The sequence below is a fragment of the Erpetoichthys calabaricus genome, chromosome 10 (genome assembly GCF_900747795.2).
Source record: "Erpetoichthys calabaricus chromosome 10, fErpCal1.3, whole genome shotgun sequence".
NCBI lineage: Eukaryota > Metazoa > Chordata > Cladistia > Polypteriformes > Polypteridae > Erpetoichthys > Erpetoichthys calabaricus.
In genome coordinates this window covers 72698912-72717167 of record NC_041403.2, presented here as the reverse complement: position 1 = coordinate 72717167, position 18256 = coordinate 72698912, and the positions used below count along the sequence as shown (strand labels likewise).

General features: G+C 37.1%; 2 protein-coding genes across 4 annotated transcripts in view; one reads left to right on the top strand and one right to left on the bottom strand.

Annotated features, from left to right (window-relative positions):
- LOC114659144 (kynurenine--oxoglutarate transaminase 3-like) overlaps nt 1-18256 on the top strand; it is a 181746-nt gene that overhangs the window by 30963 nt on the left and 132527 nt on the right. The window lies entirely within an intron of this gene.
- The window catches only part of lrrc8c (leucine rich repeat containing 8 VRAC subunit C), a 37390-nt gene continuing 22230 nt past the window's right edge, over nt 3097-18256 (bottom strand). For all 3 annotated transcript variants that reach the window (XM_051932796.1, XM_051932795.1, XM_028811412.2), the window contains one exon: nt 3097-6197. In XM_051932796.1, the coding sequence (XP_051788756.1) occupies nt 3954-6194 (2241 nt within the window). In that variant the 5' untranslated portion in view covers nt 6195-6197 and the 3' untranslated portion in view covers nt 3097-3953. The remainder of the gene's footprint in view (nt 6198-18256) is intronic.

Sequence of the window (18256 nt, the reverse complement as noted above, 5' to 3'; positions counted from 1 at the left end):
ATGAAAATGAACTTCCATCTCTGTGTTCAAAGGCATTAAACTGGCAGAACTGCTCTGATCTTTCAAAATTTTCTTCTTTAATCTAATATGCAGTTAAAATCTGGATTAAAGTAGAGAAATATATTGGAGAATGCCACCAATTACATTTGCACTCACCACTGTTTTACAATGCTGCAGTTAATATTCAAGGCCATTCCATCAATTTTACAGAGTGGACTCGAAATGGAATACTCTTAATAAGTGATATCTGTGGACTTACATGAATGAAATCCTTTCATAATCTTTGCAAACAGCACAATATCTTACCACAATTGTTTTTTTTTTTTTGCTCCTTTCAAATTAGAGCCTCAATTAAAGTAACTGCCATAAACCTGCCTGCTCCTTTACTGCCCCACCCATTACTTTCATGGTGGCCTTGGTTGTTCACGTACTACAGTTGTACCTAAGTGCTATATGATTCTGCATAATACTAAACTGAAACCATTTGCCATCATATCAGATTGTTAGTCCGATTTTGTATTTCTAGATATAAATATTCCCACTTTGGAAATTATGCTTTCTAATATTAGGAAAGCATTCAAAAACCCAAATCACTAGATGGCACAATATAATTTTGTTCATAGAACATATACTACACCTAAAAAGAGATCTTAGTGGGCTTGCCCATCACCCTTACTGTATGCTTTATTAAAATAAAACTATTGGATATTTAATCCATGTTTTCTAGGTATGCCCTGAAATAAATGCTTTCTGAAAATAGATTGCTAAACCTCTGGCCACTTAAATGAATATAACTCCATCTCAGCAGTTGTGACTATTATTAGATTATTTTTTCCGTACAGCTGTGTAGCTCTCAAAAAAAAAATGTCTTTAGCTACAATTGAGGGAAAGTCAACCTTGATGTCAAAATGAAAACAGTATGATCTTTTCTGTGCTGTACTGATTTAGATTGTTTCTAAATTTATTGCAAATGAAACAATCAGCTTTAAGGATTACTGATTCCACTCAGGGGATAATTACTTTCTGGTCTTGGGCATGTTCTCAGTGAGAGAAATTTAATAACTTGGGTGTGATTAATATACCCCTAATAGTTAAGAACACTTGCCCCTTTTACTGTTGTCCACAACCTCCTGTCTTTCTGTTTGTGTCTGTTTTTTTTGTTTGTGCTCGAAATATCTTTTGAATTGTGGAACCAATTACACTTTCTGTTTTTGCATTGGATTTTTTTCTAACCTTCTTACTAATTTTTACAAGGGGTGCCAATAATAGCGAAGGGCACTATATAAGTATATTTATGTATGTATATGACAGTGTCTTGCATTGTGCATTGCCATTTACTTTTCTACCATTTTGCATCCAGCTCTCAGGGAAGTTTTCCAATTTGTAAACAGTCTTTTTATATAAAATTAAGTCTGAGCAGCAAAACAAACTTCCTGAAACACAACAAAATGAAACCAAGCTTGCAGTATTGCCTGCCTTGATGAGTTATTAAAGTTAAAAGAGTAAAATACATCAATGCCTACCTAAGGCCATTTTGGATCTTTCATAGTCATTTAATTCATGTACTTACAAGGAAATGCAAAATCTTGTATTAATGAGACATTAACAAGTTTGTTCCAAATGTGGATAAAGGAAGTCCTTTTAGCCACCTTCTGAACTGCACATCTAAGTTCAGAGTTGCAGAGAAATTCAGTCTATACCAGAACAATTTGAAACAAGGCATAAACCAACACTGGATGCAGTACACATCTATCTTACTAAACCACAGTTAATATATGCACGGCGGACGCACCGAGGTGCATGCGCACTGCGGCCTTGCGCCCGCCCCAGAGTCCAGAGTCAAACACAAAATGCGGCAGCTTCCCAGAGTCAGTAGGTGGTGTCCGAACAACACAACCTCTGAGCACCCAAACAACACAACCTGTACAGTCAAACGCAGCGGCTTCCCAAAACGCGGCGGATTCCCAGAGTCAGTAGGTGGCACCCAAACAACACAATCTGTAAGCGCCCAAACAACACCACCTGTAAACTAGACTCGCGGTGGCACCCGCCCCAGAGTCAAACGCAGCGACTTCCCAGAGTCAGTAGGTGCCGCCCAAATAACACAACGTAATGCGCCGTGCCGCCCGCCCCAGAGTCAAATGCAGCGGCTTCCCAAAATGCAGCGGCTTCCCAGAGTCAGTAGGTGGCGCCCAAACAACACAACCTGTGAGCTACACTTGCTCTAATCCACTGTGCCAGTAATATTGATCACATAACGGTCACAGACTGTAACCCAGCAGCTTCCCAGACTCAGTGGCCGGCACACGGACACCACAACCTGTAAACTAAACTTGCTGTGCTCCACTCTGCCAGCAGTCGGTGTCAGCAAAGGCAACGGAATCATGTCATCCATCCAGATATCGGACGGAACAGAAACTGATTGCCATTCTTGGATTTCCGATTCGCTAGCGAATCGCGGGCTTACTTGTTTATAATACAACACACTTACTCACACTGGCCTAGTTAAGAGCTGCCAGTTAACTCAGGATGCATGTTTTTGCATACCTGGAGGGAAAAACTACACAGATTTGGCAAGAATGTGTAAACTCACAGAAGCTGTACCCAGGCTGGGATTCAAATCCAGGACTCTAAAGTTGTGAGTATGTGAAGCTAAGCACTGCAGAAAAGACAAATTATTAATGGTTAATTTATTATAGAACTATAATGGCACAGGGAATGAATATAGACCAAACAGACAGCAAGGAGAATGATCAAAACTCTTAACAAAAGGAAAGCATATGCAGTGGAATGTTTGAAGGCTACAATCTAGATCTGAGCAAAAGCTAAATCTCATCTGGTTCTAGGCAATAGTTACAGATATTCAGATCCTGCATGTCACACAATCTTTAATAAGCATCTTCAACGAATTAAAGGGAAATTGGTTAAAGGGATGGGGTTAAATCTTCTTTAAACCAAGGGAATGAACAGAAACCCCATCAGGTTATCTGAAAACACTAGTAATGCACAGGGGTTAGGTTACAGATTTAAGCAATAGCAGTTTTGGAGTATGTTAAAAACTGATATTGGCTAAGAGAAAAAAACAGTGTAACCTGATGTGAGAATATATATTAAGGCTTTATAATAACCAAAACTGTCTGATAATTAAGACATGACTGAAACCAAACTTAGGCCTGATTAAAGTGAAGTACAAGGAAATGATGTATTTTGAAAAACAAGGGTATACCATTTCACCTTTCACATGGGGAATGATTATTTAGAAAATAAATTAGCACAAAAAGCAAAATAGAACAAATAAAAATTTTGAAGCAAAATGACAGCTTTTGAACATATCCATTTTCTAGCCTATTTCCCCAGTTCAAGGTCACGGCATCATAGAAAATAAAATAAATAAAACAGAAGTGTACATGTATTATGCTTTTTAAAACTTTTCTATATAATACAATTTAAACAACACTTACAAAGCTGCATTTTATGGTGTTATTATAGGTTAACTGTAATGCAGGCTTTTATATACTTGCCACTTTCACTTAAAAAGATATAATTTGAATCACTGATAAAGATTCTGGTAAAATGTAATACTTTCATCAAAATTCAGAAACTGCACTCTAATAAGAAGAATAACAAGTTTTCCAGTACTTTAGGAAACACTTTAAATACAGTAAGCAGTGCACTTACTGAAGTGGTGTACAAAAAAAGATTTCAATAGAGAAGCACCATAAAATAACTCCATTAACAAAAATAATCTTTAGGTTTATGTTTTAGTATATTGGTGTTTAAATGCATTAAATTGTCAAAAATAAAGGTTGAATTCAGAAAAAAATACAGTAGCAAATTTAAGTAGGTATACTCTATTTATATACAAGTATCCCCACATACTATCATAGAAACAGAATTATAACACTGCAAATTACTGTTTTTAAGACATTTGGTATTCTAAGAGAGAAAGCAGATTATTCTGCAATCATTTGCTCCCTGACTTCTGAAGGCAGAGTTTCAAACAAAATGTCTTCCACAATGAGGCCACTTTTCTTCAACACTCTACAGCAGCCCAACTCAGCAGGTAGTGACTCAAAGTGGTTCCCTTTGAGGTCCAAGTGTGTCAGTAAATTAAGGTATGCAATCTTTGGAGACAACACTGATAGTGTGTTCTTCCCTAATTTTAAAGTCTTCAGTTTTTTGCAAAAGTAAAGTTCATCTGGCAAACTTTCTACTTTGTTGCATGTGACTGAAAAGTACTGCAGACTCTGAAGGACACCAATTTCAGGAGGAATAAATCTTATATCATTGTAGGACAAGTCCAGATATCTAAGTTTGTTGCACAAAAAAAGGTGAGAGGGCAGCACCTCAATTTTATTGTGGCTGAAATAAAGCCTTTCTAGGCCCACCAGTTTCTTAATATGCTCAGGAATATAGGTGATACTGTTGTACCACAACTTTAAGCATGTGAGCTTGCGCAAATGCTGAAAGCTAACAATCTCTTCAATTGATTTGATATTGTTTTCTTTTAGATCCAACTCCTGGAGGTTTATAAGGCTGAATATGGCATGTGGTATTCGTTCCAAATCACAATGAACTAGCTCTAAATCAGTCAGGTTTGCAATTTTCTTCAGATTGTTTAGCATCACAAGTTTTGTGCCATCATTGTGGATATAAAGTTTTTGAAGGTGGCTGGCAACATCAACAATCGACTGGGGGATTTTGGTGAAGTTGCTTTTCAAGTAAAGGGTTTTGAGGCTTTTGAGTTCACGCAGAGAATCAAGGGTAATGTTCTTAGAGGCATCAGGACTTAAAGAGCCAATAAGGTTAAGTTCTTCTAAATTTCTTAACGTATATAGCCATGGTGGTAGCTCCCTGCTGTCATCAAACTTGACTCTCAAGACCTTCAGATTTTCTTTTAAAAATGAAGCAGCAGCAGAGTGAATCTTTAAAGAGCATTGGTATAAGGAAAGCTCTTGAAGGTTTTCAAGTTGTGCAATGGCGGCTGGTATAGTAACATTGTTAATAATTTCCAGACGCAGTGACTGCAGTTCTGTAATTTCAAAAATTGTGTCCGGAAGGCCTGAAAGCATAAAAAACTGTAGTTCCAGTCTATTGCTTGAATTTGTCTGCAACCTCTGACGCAGTTTATCAGCAGTCCATTCGTTGTTCAAGTTCAGCTGCTTCAGCTTATTTTCACTAACCTCAGACAGAAAAACAGCAAATCTTTTGGAGTAGAGAGGGTCATACTGGTCAATCATGTGAAGCATGAACGCAAAGTCATTTTTGACATCAGGGATGTCATCAATCCCTGTCTCCTGTCGTACATATTCAAAAGAGTACTCTTTGAGAGAACGATAAAACAGCCAATATAGGGTGTAAAGGCACGTGAGCCCATAAACGCTAACAAAGCACAGGTAGCAAAAAGACAGTTTGGAAAACAAGTGGGCCATTGTGTGATTGCAAGAGAAATTCTTGTATCCAGTCATGTCCTGAATGTCCACGTTGCAGCTAACAGTAAACTGAACTTTTGAAACAAGAGCGCTGTTATAAACTATAATAATTAGGAACTTTAAAACCTTTAAGACAGTCTGCCGGACATACATACTATAAAGTAAATCTCCTTCCTCCACATGAAGCCTAAATTTTTTTACTTTTTCAAAGAGTGCTTTGGCTTGCTCTCCTTCCTTTTTGTCTAAGGCTCCAGCTGAAGGCTTGTCAACCACAAGCTTGTCTGGTATGGACTTCAGCGACTGTGTTTTCACAAGGTTACCCTCAATCACTGATACGTTTAAGGAAGACTTGTTGAGGTTGTTTTTTTTATTGTCCTTCTCTTCAGGGTTTTCTCCAGACACCTCAGACAGAGCTCGAGTGGTCCAAGGTGAGTCAAAACACTTTCCCAAGATGGATATGAAGTGTTCAATTTTAGAGCTAGACCCAGGAAACTTGAACCAAAAATTACTGCAAAGCATGAACACCAGAGTGTGTATAAGCACCAGATATGGAAAATATTTGGCATACCAGTGTAGAGCCCGTTCATAGCACATTTGGTTTATGAAGCTGTATTGCTGGAGGTCAAGATTGGTTTTCAGACCTTTCATTTCATTGGCTGGAGGAGGATGGATTGTTGCTGACAGATGTGAATCTGAAACAGGATCACTGGTCGCATTTGGCATAGAAATTCTCTTTGGAAGGCAGATTATTTTATCCTGCATTACCTACAGGAGCAAAAAAACAAGGATTCATTACACATCTTCTCTGTAAACATGTCAGTACTATAATTATTATAATGCATTTTTAATTACAGTAGCTAATTTTTAGATCAACTGGTAATCATTTTCAAAAGTTAAGAAAAATACATACACATGTAGCAAATGTAACTTTACCTTGAATTTACTTCTTGTGAGTAAACAGGAAGAGCACTCAGTTGTCTAAAAGTGCCATGCACATTAGACTGTACATTTTATGACAATCTATTGCATATTAATCAAGAAATAACTGATCTTACGAGTAACAAATGAGATAATCTAATTACAAAAAGGTAAAGACTTGCATAAAAATTGGGATTTATTGCATACTATAAAAAGAAAATTAAGTAATTTGATTTTAAGGTAAACCGATTCTTTGACTTGGAGAGTAGAGAAATTAAGCATGTTGCATTAAAAACTGTCATAGGGTCACAAGAGTTAGTGTGGCTGCCTCCTGGCCAAGACATTATCAGTGGGGAATTTTCATATCATCTCTGTTATTTGCATTGGCTTTTCTATGGGTGCTCCTCCCACATTTCAAAAACATGAATGTTGAGTCAACTGGATATAATAAATGGTCACTGTACTGCATATATGTGTGAGTGTGCTCTGAAATGAAATGGTCTCCCATCCAGGGTTGCTTAATGCCTTGTGTCCTATCTGAATGTGAGAGGTTCCAGCTCCCTGTGACCCAAAGTTGAACTAACTGGCTTCAGAATATACATTAAATGAATGATTGAATTAAAGATGAATGAATAAAGTGCGGGCGGCACGGTGGCGCAGTGGGTAGCGCTGCTGCCTCGCAGTTGGGAGATCTGGGGACCTGGGTTCGCTTCCCGGGTCCTCCCTGCGTGGAGTTTGCATGTTCTCCCCGTGTCTGCGTGGGTTTCCTCCGGGCGCTCCGGTTTCCTCCCACAGTCCAAAGACATGCAGGTTAGGTGGATTGGCGATTCTAAATTGGCCCTAGTGTGTGCTTGGTGTGTGGGTGTGTTTGTGTGTGTCCTGCGGTGGGTTGGCACCCTGCCCAGGATTGGTTCCCTGCCTTGTGCCCTGTGTTGGCTGGGATTGGCTCCAGCAGACCCCCGTGACCCTGTGTTCGGATTCAGCGGGTTGGAAAATGGATGGATGGATGGATGAATAAAGTGCAAAGTAAAAAGAAAAAAATAAGTAAAAGGCCAAGGTGACCAAAAACACACAAGAAAGATTTTTTGTGGCCATAATAACCTCCCCTTTCCAGCCATTTGTGTGACTATTATGGGTAAAATGGGTCAGTTCTTTAACACAATTTTGCTAACAGAGATTTCATTAATTTTCTTTGTGATTATACTAAGAACCATATTTTAATCAAATTTCTTATTCTAAAACCTGTGGGCTGAAACTTAGTTACAATACTGTGGAAATTCATTTTGTCCTTCCCATTGACTGAAGTTGAATTTATTGAGGAAAACAATGGGGTATTATGTCATGTTAGCTGTAACTGCACAGGCACTGAAGACAGCAGTTGAGAATTTCCCATCATGTTAGAACAATCACCATCACTCCACATCTCTAAATAAAGCTTGTTAAATTACATTAATAAGCAGAAGTTCACAGATGACCATTTCATTCATCGAATTTACAATCTACAGTGAGTGATGTAAAATTTATGCACAATAAAGAATGTAGGACAACCACACTGCTAAGCATATGCAGCTTGAAGTGAATATTTTAATTTTTATAGTATTTTAGAAAACATTGCCTTCTAAACTGATTTATACAAAATCATAACTCACTCTTATTATTCTTTTATCTGCCTGCTTTCTAAACCAATTTATCTAGCCAGGTTTGAATCCAATCCATCTATGCATCCATCCACAGATTTTCTGAATAGGCTTTATCTATTACAGGGTTTTGTAGAGCAGGAGACTGTCTGGCCAGTATCAGGTGCAAGGGCAGAAACAAATCTTTAATGGGACAACAGCCAATCACAGGGAACACGTATAGTACATATACTGGCTCAATTCAGATTTGCCAGTCAACCTGCAGAAATTTGCGATGTGGGTGCGAGGAAACGAGAATAAATGAAGACAAATCACACAACTCTGCACATAGAATGAGTTGGCAAGGAATCAAACCTGGGTCCCTAAAGGTCTAAAAACAACCTAATAAACTAACCTCAAAGCTCATCAGAATTTTACTAATAAGCGTTTCAGTGACCAAAAAAGCATAATAGAAAGAATTTTTGCATCCATAATAACCAAAACAAAGCTTTTTGGACAAAAAATAATAATTAAGGTACAACTCCCCTTTCCTGCCATTTGATGAACCTTGCACATACATATTCAGTGTCATCTACACCAGTCCAAATTAGAGCAGTCACTTAGCCTAACACATTTGTCTTTGGGAAGTGGTTAGAAAACAGGAGAATCCCTGTAAAAAAGTCACACGGACCTGGGGAGAATATACAAACTCCACACAGACAATAATGAGCAAGTACACACACCCACTCTCCTAGAGGTTTAGGGGAGCACTGCATACTACTGTTCCACCCAAACCTGTACATTTCCAAACATAAAATGCTCCTCATAATACTACCTGCACTGTGAGCCAGGAAAAAGGAGGAGGGGAATGTTCTATTGCAATGGACAAGCGTACACTGGAGCAGCTGTTTAATAATAAGGTAAATGTTCATGAGTTACATTAAGCCCAGTAAGAGTCTACAGTAAAACTTGAAAATTGCACTCCAAAAGTATTGTTCCAAGACCATCAGCATGCCAGAGCACCTAAAGAAAAAAGTGTCCTGATATCACTTCTAAACATCGGGCAAAATTAGTAGACACTTAATTCTAAATGACTTGAAGCATGTTATGACAATTAAAGTGCATTTCTAAAACATTAATGTGATATGCAAGTCAGAAGATTTAAACTTACATTTACTGTGTCAAACACAATTCTGGTGAGTATCTTACATGGTCTTACTTGGGTGAAAAAAAGGTTAAGACTGTGGGTAACACATAGTTTGTAACTCACTTTCCATTCATGTCCTTAGAGAGGAGGAGAACACTTCTGAAAAGACACAAAATATATTACATCCTGCCTCTAAAGATCCACTTCTTCCCGGTCACCACAGTCACAGTAAAAAGTAGGTGTTCAGAGTAACGCAGCAGCTGAGGACAGCAGTACTGCCTTAACAAAAAAACCAATCTAGGCTAAGAACCCCTCTTTTTGGCATAGATACATAATATTTGTTCTTTTTAGTATTACTTTTTTCTTGTCAAATGGCAATTTAAATGGGCCTTCCTGGTTGGGACTCCAACCCTCTTTAATGACTATTTGTTAGATTATCTTGGACACTGGAGATAGTATTTTAAATGAGAGAGGACAAGGAGAATAATGTGAGAGATTTGTGCCGATTTCGTTAAAGGGAAGTCAAAACAATCTTTTAGTCAGAACTAAAACTAAGCCCAGGAACAAAATTTAGAGAGAATGAATTAAAAGTCAAAGGGTTCTTTTCTCAGAACAAAAAACATGATCAAAAATTCAGAGTCAAAAAACAAGGGCAAGGATTCTTTAACTGGGTAATAATCCTCACAGGTGGTGCAGTGGTAGGGCTACTGCTTTGCAGTAAGGAGACTGTGGAAGATTGTGGGTTCGGTTCCTCCCTGTGTGGATAGTGCTTTGAGTACTGAGAAAAGCGCTATATAAATGTAATGAATTATTATTATTAATCAAAAAGTTAAGTCTTTGGAACAGCAATTCAAGGCTTTATCTGTGAAACATGGATGGTCATTTGAACTGACCGTTAAACCACTGACCTAATGAGATCAGGGTCATGACCTCTGTGAACACACTTCCAGCAGCCAGAGTATGCATTATTGCAATATGATCCACAAAATGTCAGTGCCCGAGAGAAAAACAAAAACGTTTTTGTGGAAAATACATAAACAATTTTTAAACTTTGTTAATGTGCATGAAACACAAAAAACAAACCTCAGATTTGGAATCTATGCATATAAAAACCCTATAATGGATATTCAATTAGCCAGAAACTCCACCAGAACTTATATAACACAGTTCTAAAAATCAGTGATCATAACACTTGTTTTACTTTTACAACTGGCACATACCGATTTGAATTTTGAGTCAAAACATTAGCTGGACAAGAATGAGCATCTCTCTCCATTCTCTTTCTAACCCCCATTTTTTAAGCAAAGGGTTGTAGGAAATCAGATTCAGTCATGCATGTGAATACTTAATCTTTATTCATCAATATTTTATAATCTACCAGGTCTGAATATTTTTGCAAAGCACTGCACATGATGGAAACAAATAATTAAAGCAAATAGATAAATAAATAAAATTGTTAAGAGATAAAAGAATAAAGTTTAAAATAGTACAAGTTGGTGCTGCACAGTTAGGAGACCTGGGTTCGCTTCCTGGGTCCTCCCTGCGTGGAGTTTGCATGTTCTCCCCGTGTCTGCGTGGGTTTCCTCTGGGTACTCCGGTTTCCTCCCACAGGCCAAAGACATGCAGGCTAGGTGCATTGGCAATTCTAAATTGTTCCTATTGTGTGCTTGGTGTGTGGGTGTGTGTGTGTGGGTGTGCGCCCTGCCCGGGGTTTGTTTCCTGCCTTGCACCCTGTGTTGTCTGGGATTGGCTCCAGCAGACCCCCATGACCTTGTAGTTAGGATATAGCGGGTTGGATAATGGATGGATGGATAATACAAGTTGGTCAGTTTCAGAATGAGTATAATTGATTAAATCGAAAATATTCTAAAACCTTAAACTAAGTGCTGAAAAAATGTTAACTGATTCAGTGGGTACAGTGCACAGAAAACTCACTCATGGTTTCCAATTTCCCCCTCATGAGCTCCTAACATGTTAAAGTAACTCTGAAGTATTTGCTTATACTGTATACACCTTGAGTGTTAATTTAACAACAGTAAAATCATTACAGTATTATTTGGCAAAAACTGTAGAAGACACAAACAATTAAAACAATCTGACAATCCAAACAATTCATGCGATTTGATTCAAAGAAAGAATATTCTAAAACAATTTCTTTATTGTGAGTATACAAGATTAGTAGCTCAACTTTTATTAAAAATGAAGTTCAAATGTTGCAGTGTATCTTCTAAAGTAACTTGATTTTCTATGCTGTTGTGTGCTGGGCCAGTAACATTACTTCAAGAGAGGCCCACTGAATCAAGAAGCTAATTATAAGGACTGCTTCACCCTGCAGGTTGCACCCTGCACCCTGTAGAGAAGGACAGAATTAAAACAAAACTGAGTGTCATTATGAACAATGCTGCACATCCTCTCTCAGACAACAAATTATTCAGAAGTGTGTCAAGAAATGTGACTGGGTGCTCCTGTATACCAAAAGCAACATAACTGTCAAATCAGAAGTTTCCTTTCATTTTTAATGTCACTCATTTTTAGTCATTCTGATGTGCGTTTCGGCCATAGTGTGTATATGTGTATATATATATATATTGTGGGAGATGGCCGGCTGTTCATCCTGGCCAATACCCCCAGGCCGCCAGATGGAGCCCTCCCTGTAGCATGAAAGTGCCCCGAAGACCAGCAGGGAATTATGGACAATGGAGTTTTTATTCCCAACCCTGCTGGACACCGTGGGGCCCACCAGAGGACGCTGCAGGGAGGCTCAAGGACATACGTGCCCTATAACCCAGAAGCACGTCATGATCATATGACCAGAGGGAACTACGTGTTTCCGGGTTGAAGAGAAGGACTTTTTATCTGACCCGGAAGTGATAAGAAATCACATGGACTGTAGGATGGGAAACACTTCCGGGTCAGGGAACATAAAAGGACTATGGGAAAGCCCTGACGCTGAGCTGAGCTGGGAGGTAGGGTGGCGAAGTCTCTGAGAGAGGAGGAGTGATTATTGTATTGAGAATATTGGTTATTGTATGAGTAGTGTGGAGTGGAGGGCGCTTTGTGCACAGTATTATTATTTAATAAATAATAATTGGTCTTTTACCTGGTGTTTGGCGTGGTACCTGAGGGTTCAAGAGGTCGATAAAAGCCTCAACTGCAACAATATATATATATATATATATATATATATATATATATATATATATATATATATATATATATATTGTGGACCACAAAGGCGCGTACAGCTGCTCCAACACAGACAGGCAGACACAAGTTCTAGTCCAACACACATGGTTTATTCACAGTTGGGGAGCGTTTTCTCTCTTGCCACAGCACAATATCTAAGCACAATTCACAGTCTTTATTCTTCTCTTCTCTCTTCCTTGTTCTGTCCTTGGGGCTCCAATCCCTCTAAGGCAAGTTTCGTCCAGCTCCTCCCGACTTCGGCTCCTGGAATGGAGCGAGGCAGTTCCTTTTATTCAGGTCCTGGGAATGTTCCAGGTGGCTCACCAGTATTACCTGGAATCACTTCCAGGTGTGGTAGAAGTTCAGTATAAACCTCTGCAGCTCCTTCTGGTGGCCCCCACGGAACCCAACAGTGTTGTACCAAACTCTAGCTCCCAGCGTGGCCTGCGGGAGTCCGTGTTGCCACAGGTGCCCAGGAGGGCTGCCTTCTAGCGTCCCTGGGGAGGTATTGCCCCAGCGATTCTCTCTCCCCTGGTCCTTCCATTCCATTGGCATTCTGGCTTTATATGATGCTCTTTGCCCCTCAGCTGTTCCAGCACCTTCCTGCTGGGTGTCTGGGCTGCACTATTTCATAGCATGAAAAAATACAGTAAATGAACTTCTGCTGACAGACTTGCTTGATGACACACAAGGAATGCACTCAAAAGCTTAGGATTAAATAACCCAGATAAGTGAATCAAAGACTCTTCAGATACAAACTTTGCCCTTAATGTAATTAACTTTTAGGAATATGAAATAGTGATAAAGACAGTGAACTCAATAACAACCAAGGTAAAATCAGAATCTGCAGGGCACAATGTGACAAAACATGAGCCATAACCACTCCACATACAGCCAGGAACACTCTGGTAATAACAGAAAGTGAGAACGAATGAAACAAACCTAAACTATTTCTTATGACTATACTCCATCCTTCAAAAGTCATAAATTTGAGATCTGGTTCATTTGACAAAGGAAACCAAATGAAAAGGTGTCAGAGTATACTAACTTTTTGCATTTGGAAAGCAACTGCAGAAATGAACATGCTGAAGTCAGTGCGCTGAGTGGTAAGTAAAGCAAATATCTTAAAAAAGCTTACTAAAAGTGTGAAGTCTGAGAAATGAAAGGAAAATCACATTATTTAACTGACTGCAATAATATGGTTTTTTTTTTGTTTTTTTTTGGTAATTCTACAAGCTAATATGAATAGCATTCTGGCACAGTGGTTTATGCAGCTGCTTTCTTCTGGGTTGAGAGTTACGGGTTAAAATAGTGACTCTGTGTTTTCTTCATATTCATGGAGGACTTCACCCATATTCTAAAGATGTGCAAATTATTATAATTAATGAAACCAAATATACTTTGTGTGCCTGTGTTTATGTGACCTGCAGAGGACTGGTTTAGGGCTTGCTATTTGTTTGTTGACACTACAGGGATAGAGTATTTCCTGTTACTGTAAATTGGAATAAGTGGATAGATAAACTGAATAAATGAATAATTAACATTTTTTTGTGAACAGGCTCAATTTCTTATATCACTTCTGTTTTAATATTCTTTACAATAAAAAGGGAAAGTTGCCTAATATTGATAAAAACACCTGCTCAGAACCCACAGCTAATCATTATGTAAAAATAATGATGAAAAAGATGTATGTGGCAGATATAGTGTTCTAGAGGCAAGTGAGTGGAGACTGAATATGCACAGAAGATAATTAAGTAATGATGAAGGGGAGAACTCTGGCGCTAAAGCAAGGAGGCAGTTACTACATAAAACACACTAAAAAGTGCACAAGCCAGGCTTTTTTATTTTATGTTGTCAGCCCAGTGTTGGTTACTCTTCAGAGAATGAGAATAGAATAGAATTTGTGGGATCAAGATCATGAAATGAAACACCCACAGAGCCAGCGTTTGGGAAAGTTGCCATACTCTAGTATCTGGTGTAGGATAGTAAGTGAAACCAAAGAGTCCATTCCATGGTATTTTGTGTTAAACCAGGTAAAGGTGTAGTCTGCTGATATATGGTTGTTATGGAGCAGTAATTTCACTGAATGTGGATGCACTATAAATCATAATTGTCTCATACTGCAAATGTTGACCACAGACTTTGGAAATAACCCCACACATGGTTAAAATTATTGCCTACGGCCAAGGAAAAATGGAGAGTGAGAGGATGATATGATCAACAGTCTGGTCAGAGTGGTCAGAAAGAGAGAGAGAGAAAGAGACTGTGAATTGAGTAGGTAAACAAGACAGCTCCATACTCAAGGTACTTATTAAGACCTAGGCAGGGAGCACATGAATTCATATTTTTTCTGTTACCTTCTGGAGCCTCCAATACATATATTTTTAAGAAAGTCATTACTTTTGAATTTTGTTTTCAACACCTTGTGCAGCTCCTTTTTGTTGAAGCATCATAGTTAATTAAATGAGAGGTGTATTCTTTCTTAGACTTTTTCACGTACGATTTGATTGTTAATTATTTGTAACCTTGTGTATGCTTTACATTTGATGTTGTAGAGTGTACAGGGCACTCTGAAGTCATCTTTGAACCCAAAGAAGATGAAAAGTATAAACATAAGATGGGTTTTATTATATGGTTGGTTAAATACAGCAAACAGAACATTAAGTACAAGAAAAGGGAAAATAATAAAGATTTGTACACTATGTGTTTCCTGACTGACACATTGGGTGACTGGTCCTCTTGTCTACAAATATTCTGCATAATTCTCCATGCTCATTTTTGTTTAAATGCCATACTAGACATCTTCTACAACATTGCCCTTTCTTCTTCCCGCTTGTTGAACTCTTGCCAAACACTCACCACCCAACTCAAGGCTTAATGGCCTTTTAGCCATGAGTCTCTTTTAATCCCAGTCCAAAACCTCTTCAGGGGTCATTTCCAATCACATCAGACTCACATTCGGACCAGAGGCAAGTCTGTCTTTAGGCCACGTATACAAACATAGCTCACTTGTTGGCACCTGTTGGCCCTGGAACTTCAAAGGAACCTGTCCATAGTATACCAGAACTCAATGTAGAACGTATGGTTTCCTGCTGCCCCCAAGTGGGAGGACCCTCACAATGTACAAAAATAGAAATTTTTGTTTTATTTTAGGCCAACTCAAAATTCAATATTTTTATTTTACAGCTAATGTACATATCATGTATTAAAAAATGTCTACATATGCAAGAAATTTTTACAAATTAAGCTGAAATTTAAATCACTGAGTTTATTTTGTTTTGCTAGTACTAAAGCTATCTGTCTCTTTCAGTCATTCCTTAAAAGATGTTCAGAAATTTACATGACTGGGTAGTGAAGAAGTGTAAAGAAGTATTTCCTGTTGTATTAGTTAAATGCAATCACTTTTACTTTTAACTGCTGGACTGGAAACAGTCTGGTGGATTTATTTTGTCACTGTTTAAATTTCCAAGATAATGAACATAAAAATTAAAATACAAATTCTAAAAAAACTTTTTATGCAGTTTTTTACATGGATGGTTAAACTGCTTTAACAAATACAGCAAAAATATATCAGCAGAACAGAATCAAATATTTCTCTTTAATAAAAGTATAATCTTCAATTTTTCAAACTAAGCCTACTCCTTAATCTTTATGTTGTACTTGACCTACTAATGTCTTTAAATATCCAGTAATAAATCAGTTTGGGCAAAAACAGCAAATGAAACACATATCTGAACTGTTTCCCACAATATAACTAATTTCAAGTGAACCTCAGGAAAGTCAGGAAAGTCAGGATGTCAATCTGTTTGTGATTCCTGTTTCCAGAGTAAACTGTGATTTGAGACCTCTCAACTTCAGACTAACCTGCTGATGTCTTTTGGACATATAGGAGAAATCATCAGTTCCGTTTATAAATGTAAAGAATGAGTTTCTACCAAATGTTTCTTCATAGCGGTTTTTACCTTACACTATTATAATATAGTTTTTGAAAACTACTTAAAAATATTATATGAATCACATGAGAAATTAGATAGCACTTCTCTTCAAGTAATGAAACAAAGCACTCTCAGTTGCTGAATTTATTTTAAAATCAAAATAATTAGTGTGCTTTAAATTGTCCGTGGCTTTCTATATTCTTAGACATGATGTCTGAAATAATGATACCTCTGACATACACCAGCAGGTAGCAGAACCCTAAATGTGGTGCTTGTTGCAAATATGCATATAGCAAAGGGTATTAAGAGGGATCTGTGCAATTAAATTGTACACACAGGCATGAGACAACATACATAATTACACACATGCAGGTTGATTGTTTACAGATATAACTGTGTAATTTAAATTTTAATACATTAAAAATGTTATGGTAGCATGATCTATAGCAAAATATTGTGTACAACAGGAACAATAATGATTTAATTTTACTTAATTTTTTTTTTTTTTTTAATTTTACCTCATTAAAGTATTTTTAGGTAAGCTTAAGATGCACTACCGAACTACAAAAGCTTCTTCCACTTTTTTTCTGATATCAACTAGTATATTCAATATGGGTGAGCTGATCGAGTTTATTCAATTTGGTAATATCAGATGTGTAACAAATGTTGCTAAAAATTTGTCATTTTTAAGCATTAATGAAATATTTTATTACATTATTAAATATTTGTACTTGATTCAATAATGTATTAGCTATTTATATTTCTGCTGCACAGTACTTTTCATTTGTACTGAATATATTTACTCTTCGTCTTACTTGGTCTGTTTAAAACTATATTTCTTCCATTATACATACATGGGATGCCACAAACTTTTACCTAAGCACTGTGGGCAAAGGCAGTAAGCAGCCTTGAATGACATGAAAGATACACTCACAATGAGATACACTTACACACACATTTATACCAAACTAGTTCTATAAGAAGCAATAATGATAAAAAAACATTTTAATGCTTATTATCAATAAATATGAGTTAGAAAACGTACTAATAACTGGCACACTGAAAAACACAGCATAAAAATGTTCTTCATCACAATGTTTTTTCCAAAAAAAAAATCAAAATATTTAAAACATTTATACTAATACATTTTTATGCAGATATTTTAAATACTTAAATATCTTATATAAGAATTGTTTTCAAAAACATTCTGAACCTATTTTTATAATGGATGGTTTTAATCATTTAAAGTCTAGGATATTACACAATACAGAGAAAGGGAATGGCTGTAACATGTCTATGTTAATGCTACTGTTAATAAACAGACAACCTAATAATGCCAAATGGATTTCCCATCAGCAAAAATGTTTTACAGGTCAGCAGCAGAATATCAATTTAACACCTGACTTCTTAATATTGCCAAGTAATGAGATCCACTGGTTTCAAATTTGCTAACATACAGACAGCAGCCCAATTTAAAGTCTGTTCATTGAGTAACAGAGAAGTAAACTCCCAACTACCCTAAGATCTTTATTTGATTGGTGTTGAGGATAATATTTATTTCTAGGGTGAATGTAAATAAATGCATTTTCTGGTTCTTATAAATCTATACATTTTGATCTCTTTCACCTTAGGAGGAAGAAAAACACAAATGATGTAACCCATATTGAGAACAGCAATTTATTTTTCGAAAATACTCTAGAGGGGGCTAAGTGCACTCAGTTTACAACCAAGGAAACATTTCATAAGTGATTCAAAACTTGATTTCCAGAATATCACTTTTTATTTTGTTAATACTGTTTAGAACCTGATCGTTGGAACAATAACAATTTTAAAACATTTTTTCTACAATAACTATTTTAAAAAAGGTAGATAGTTATACTATAGTAACCTAATACCAATAATCAGAATCCATTGAATTCAGTATACATTTTCTTTAATGCATGCAACTGCCCATTATTTCTTCATTAATGACAAGGTTGTTTCAATATATTTACAAATGGGTATGTGCCAAGTACACTCTAG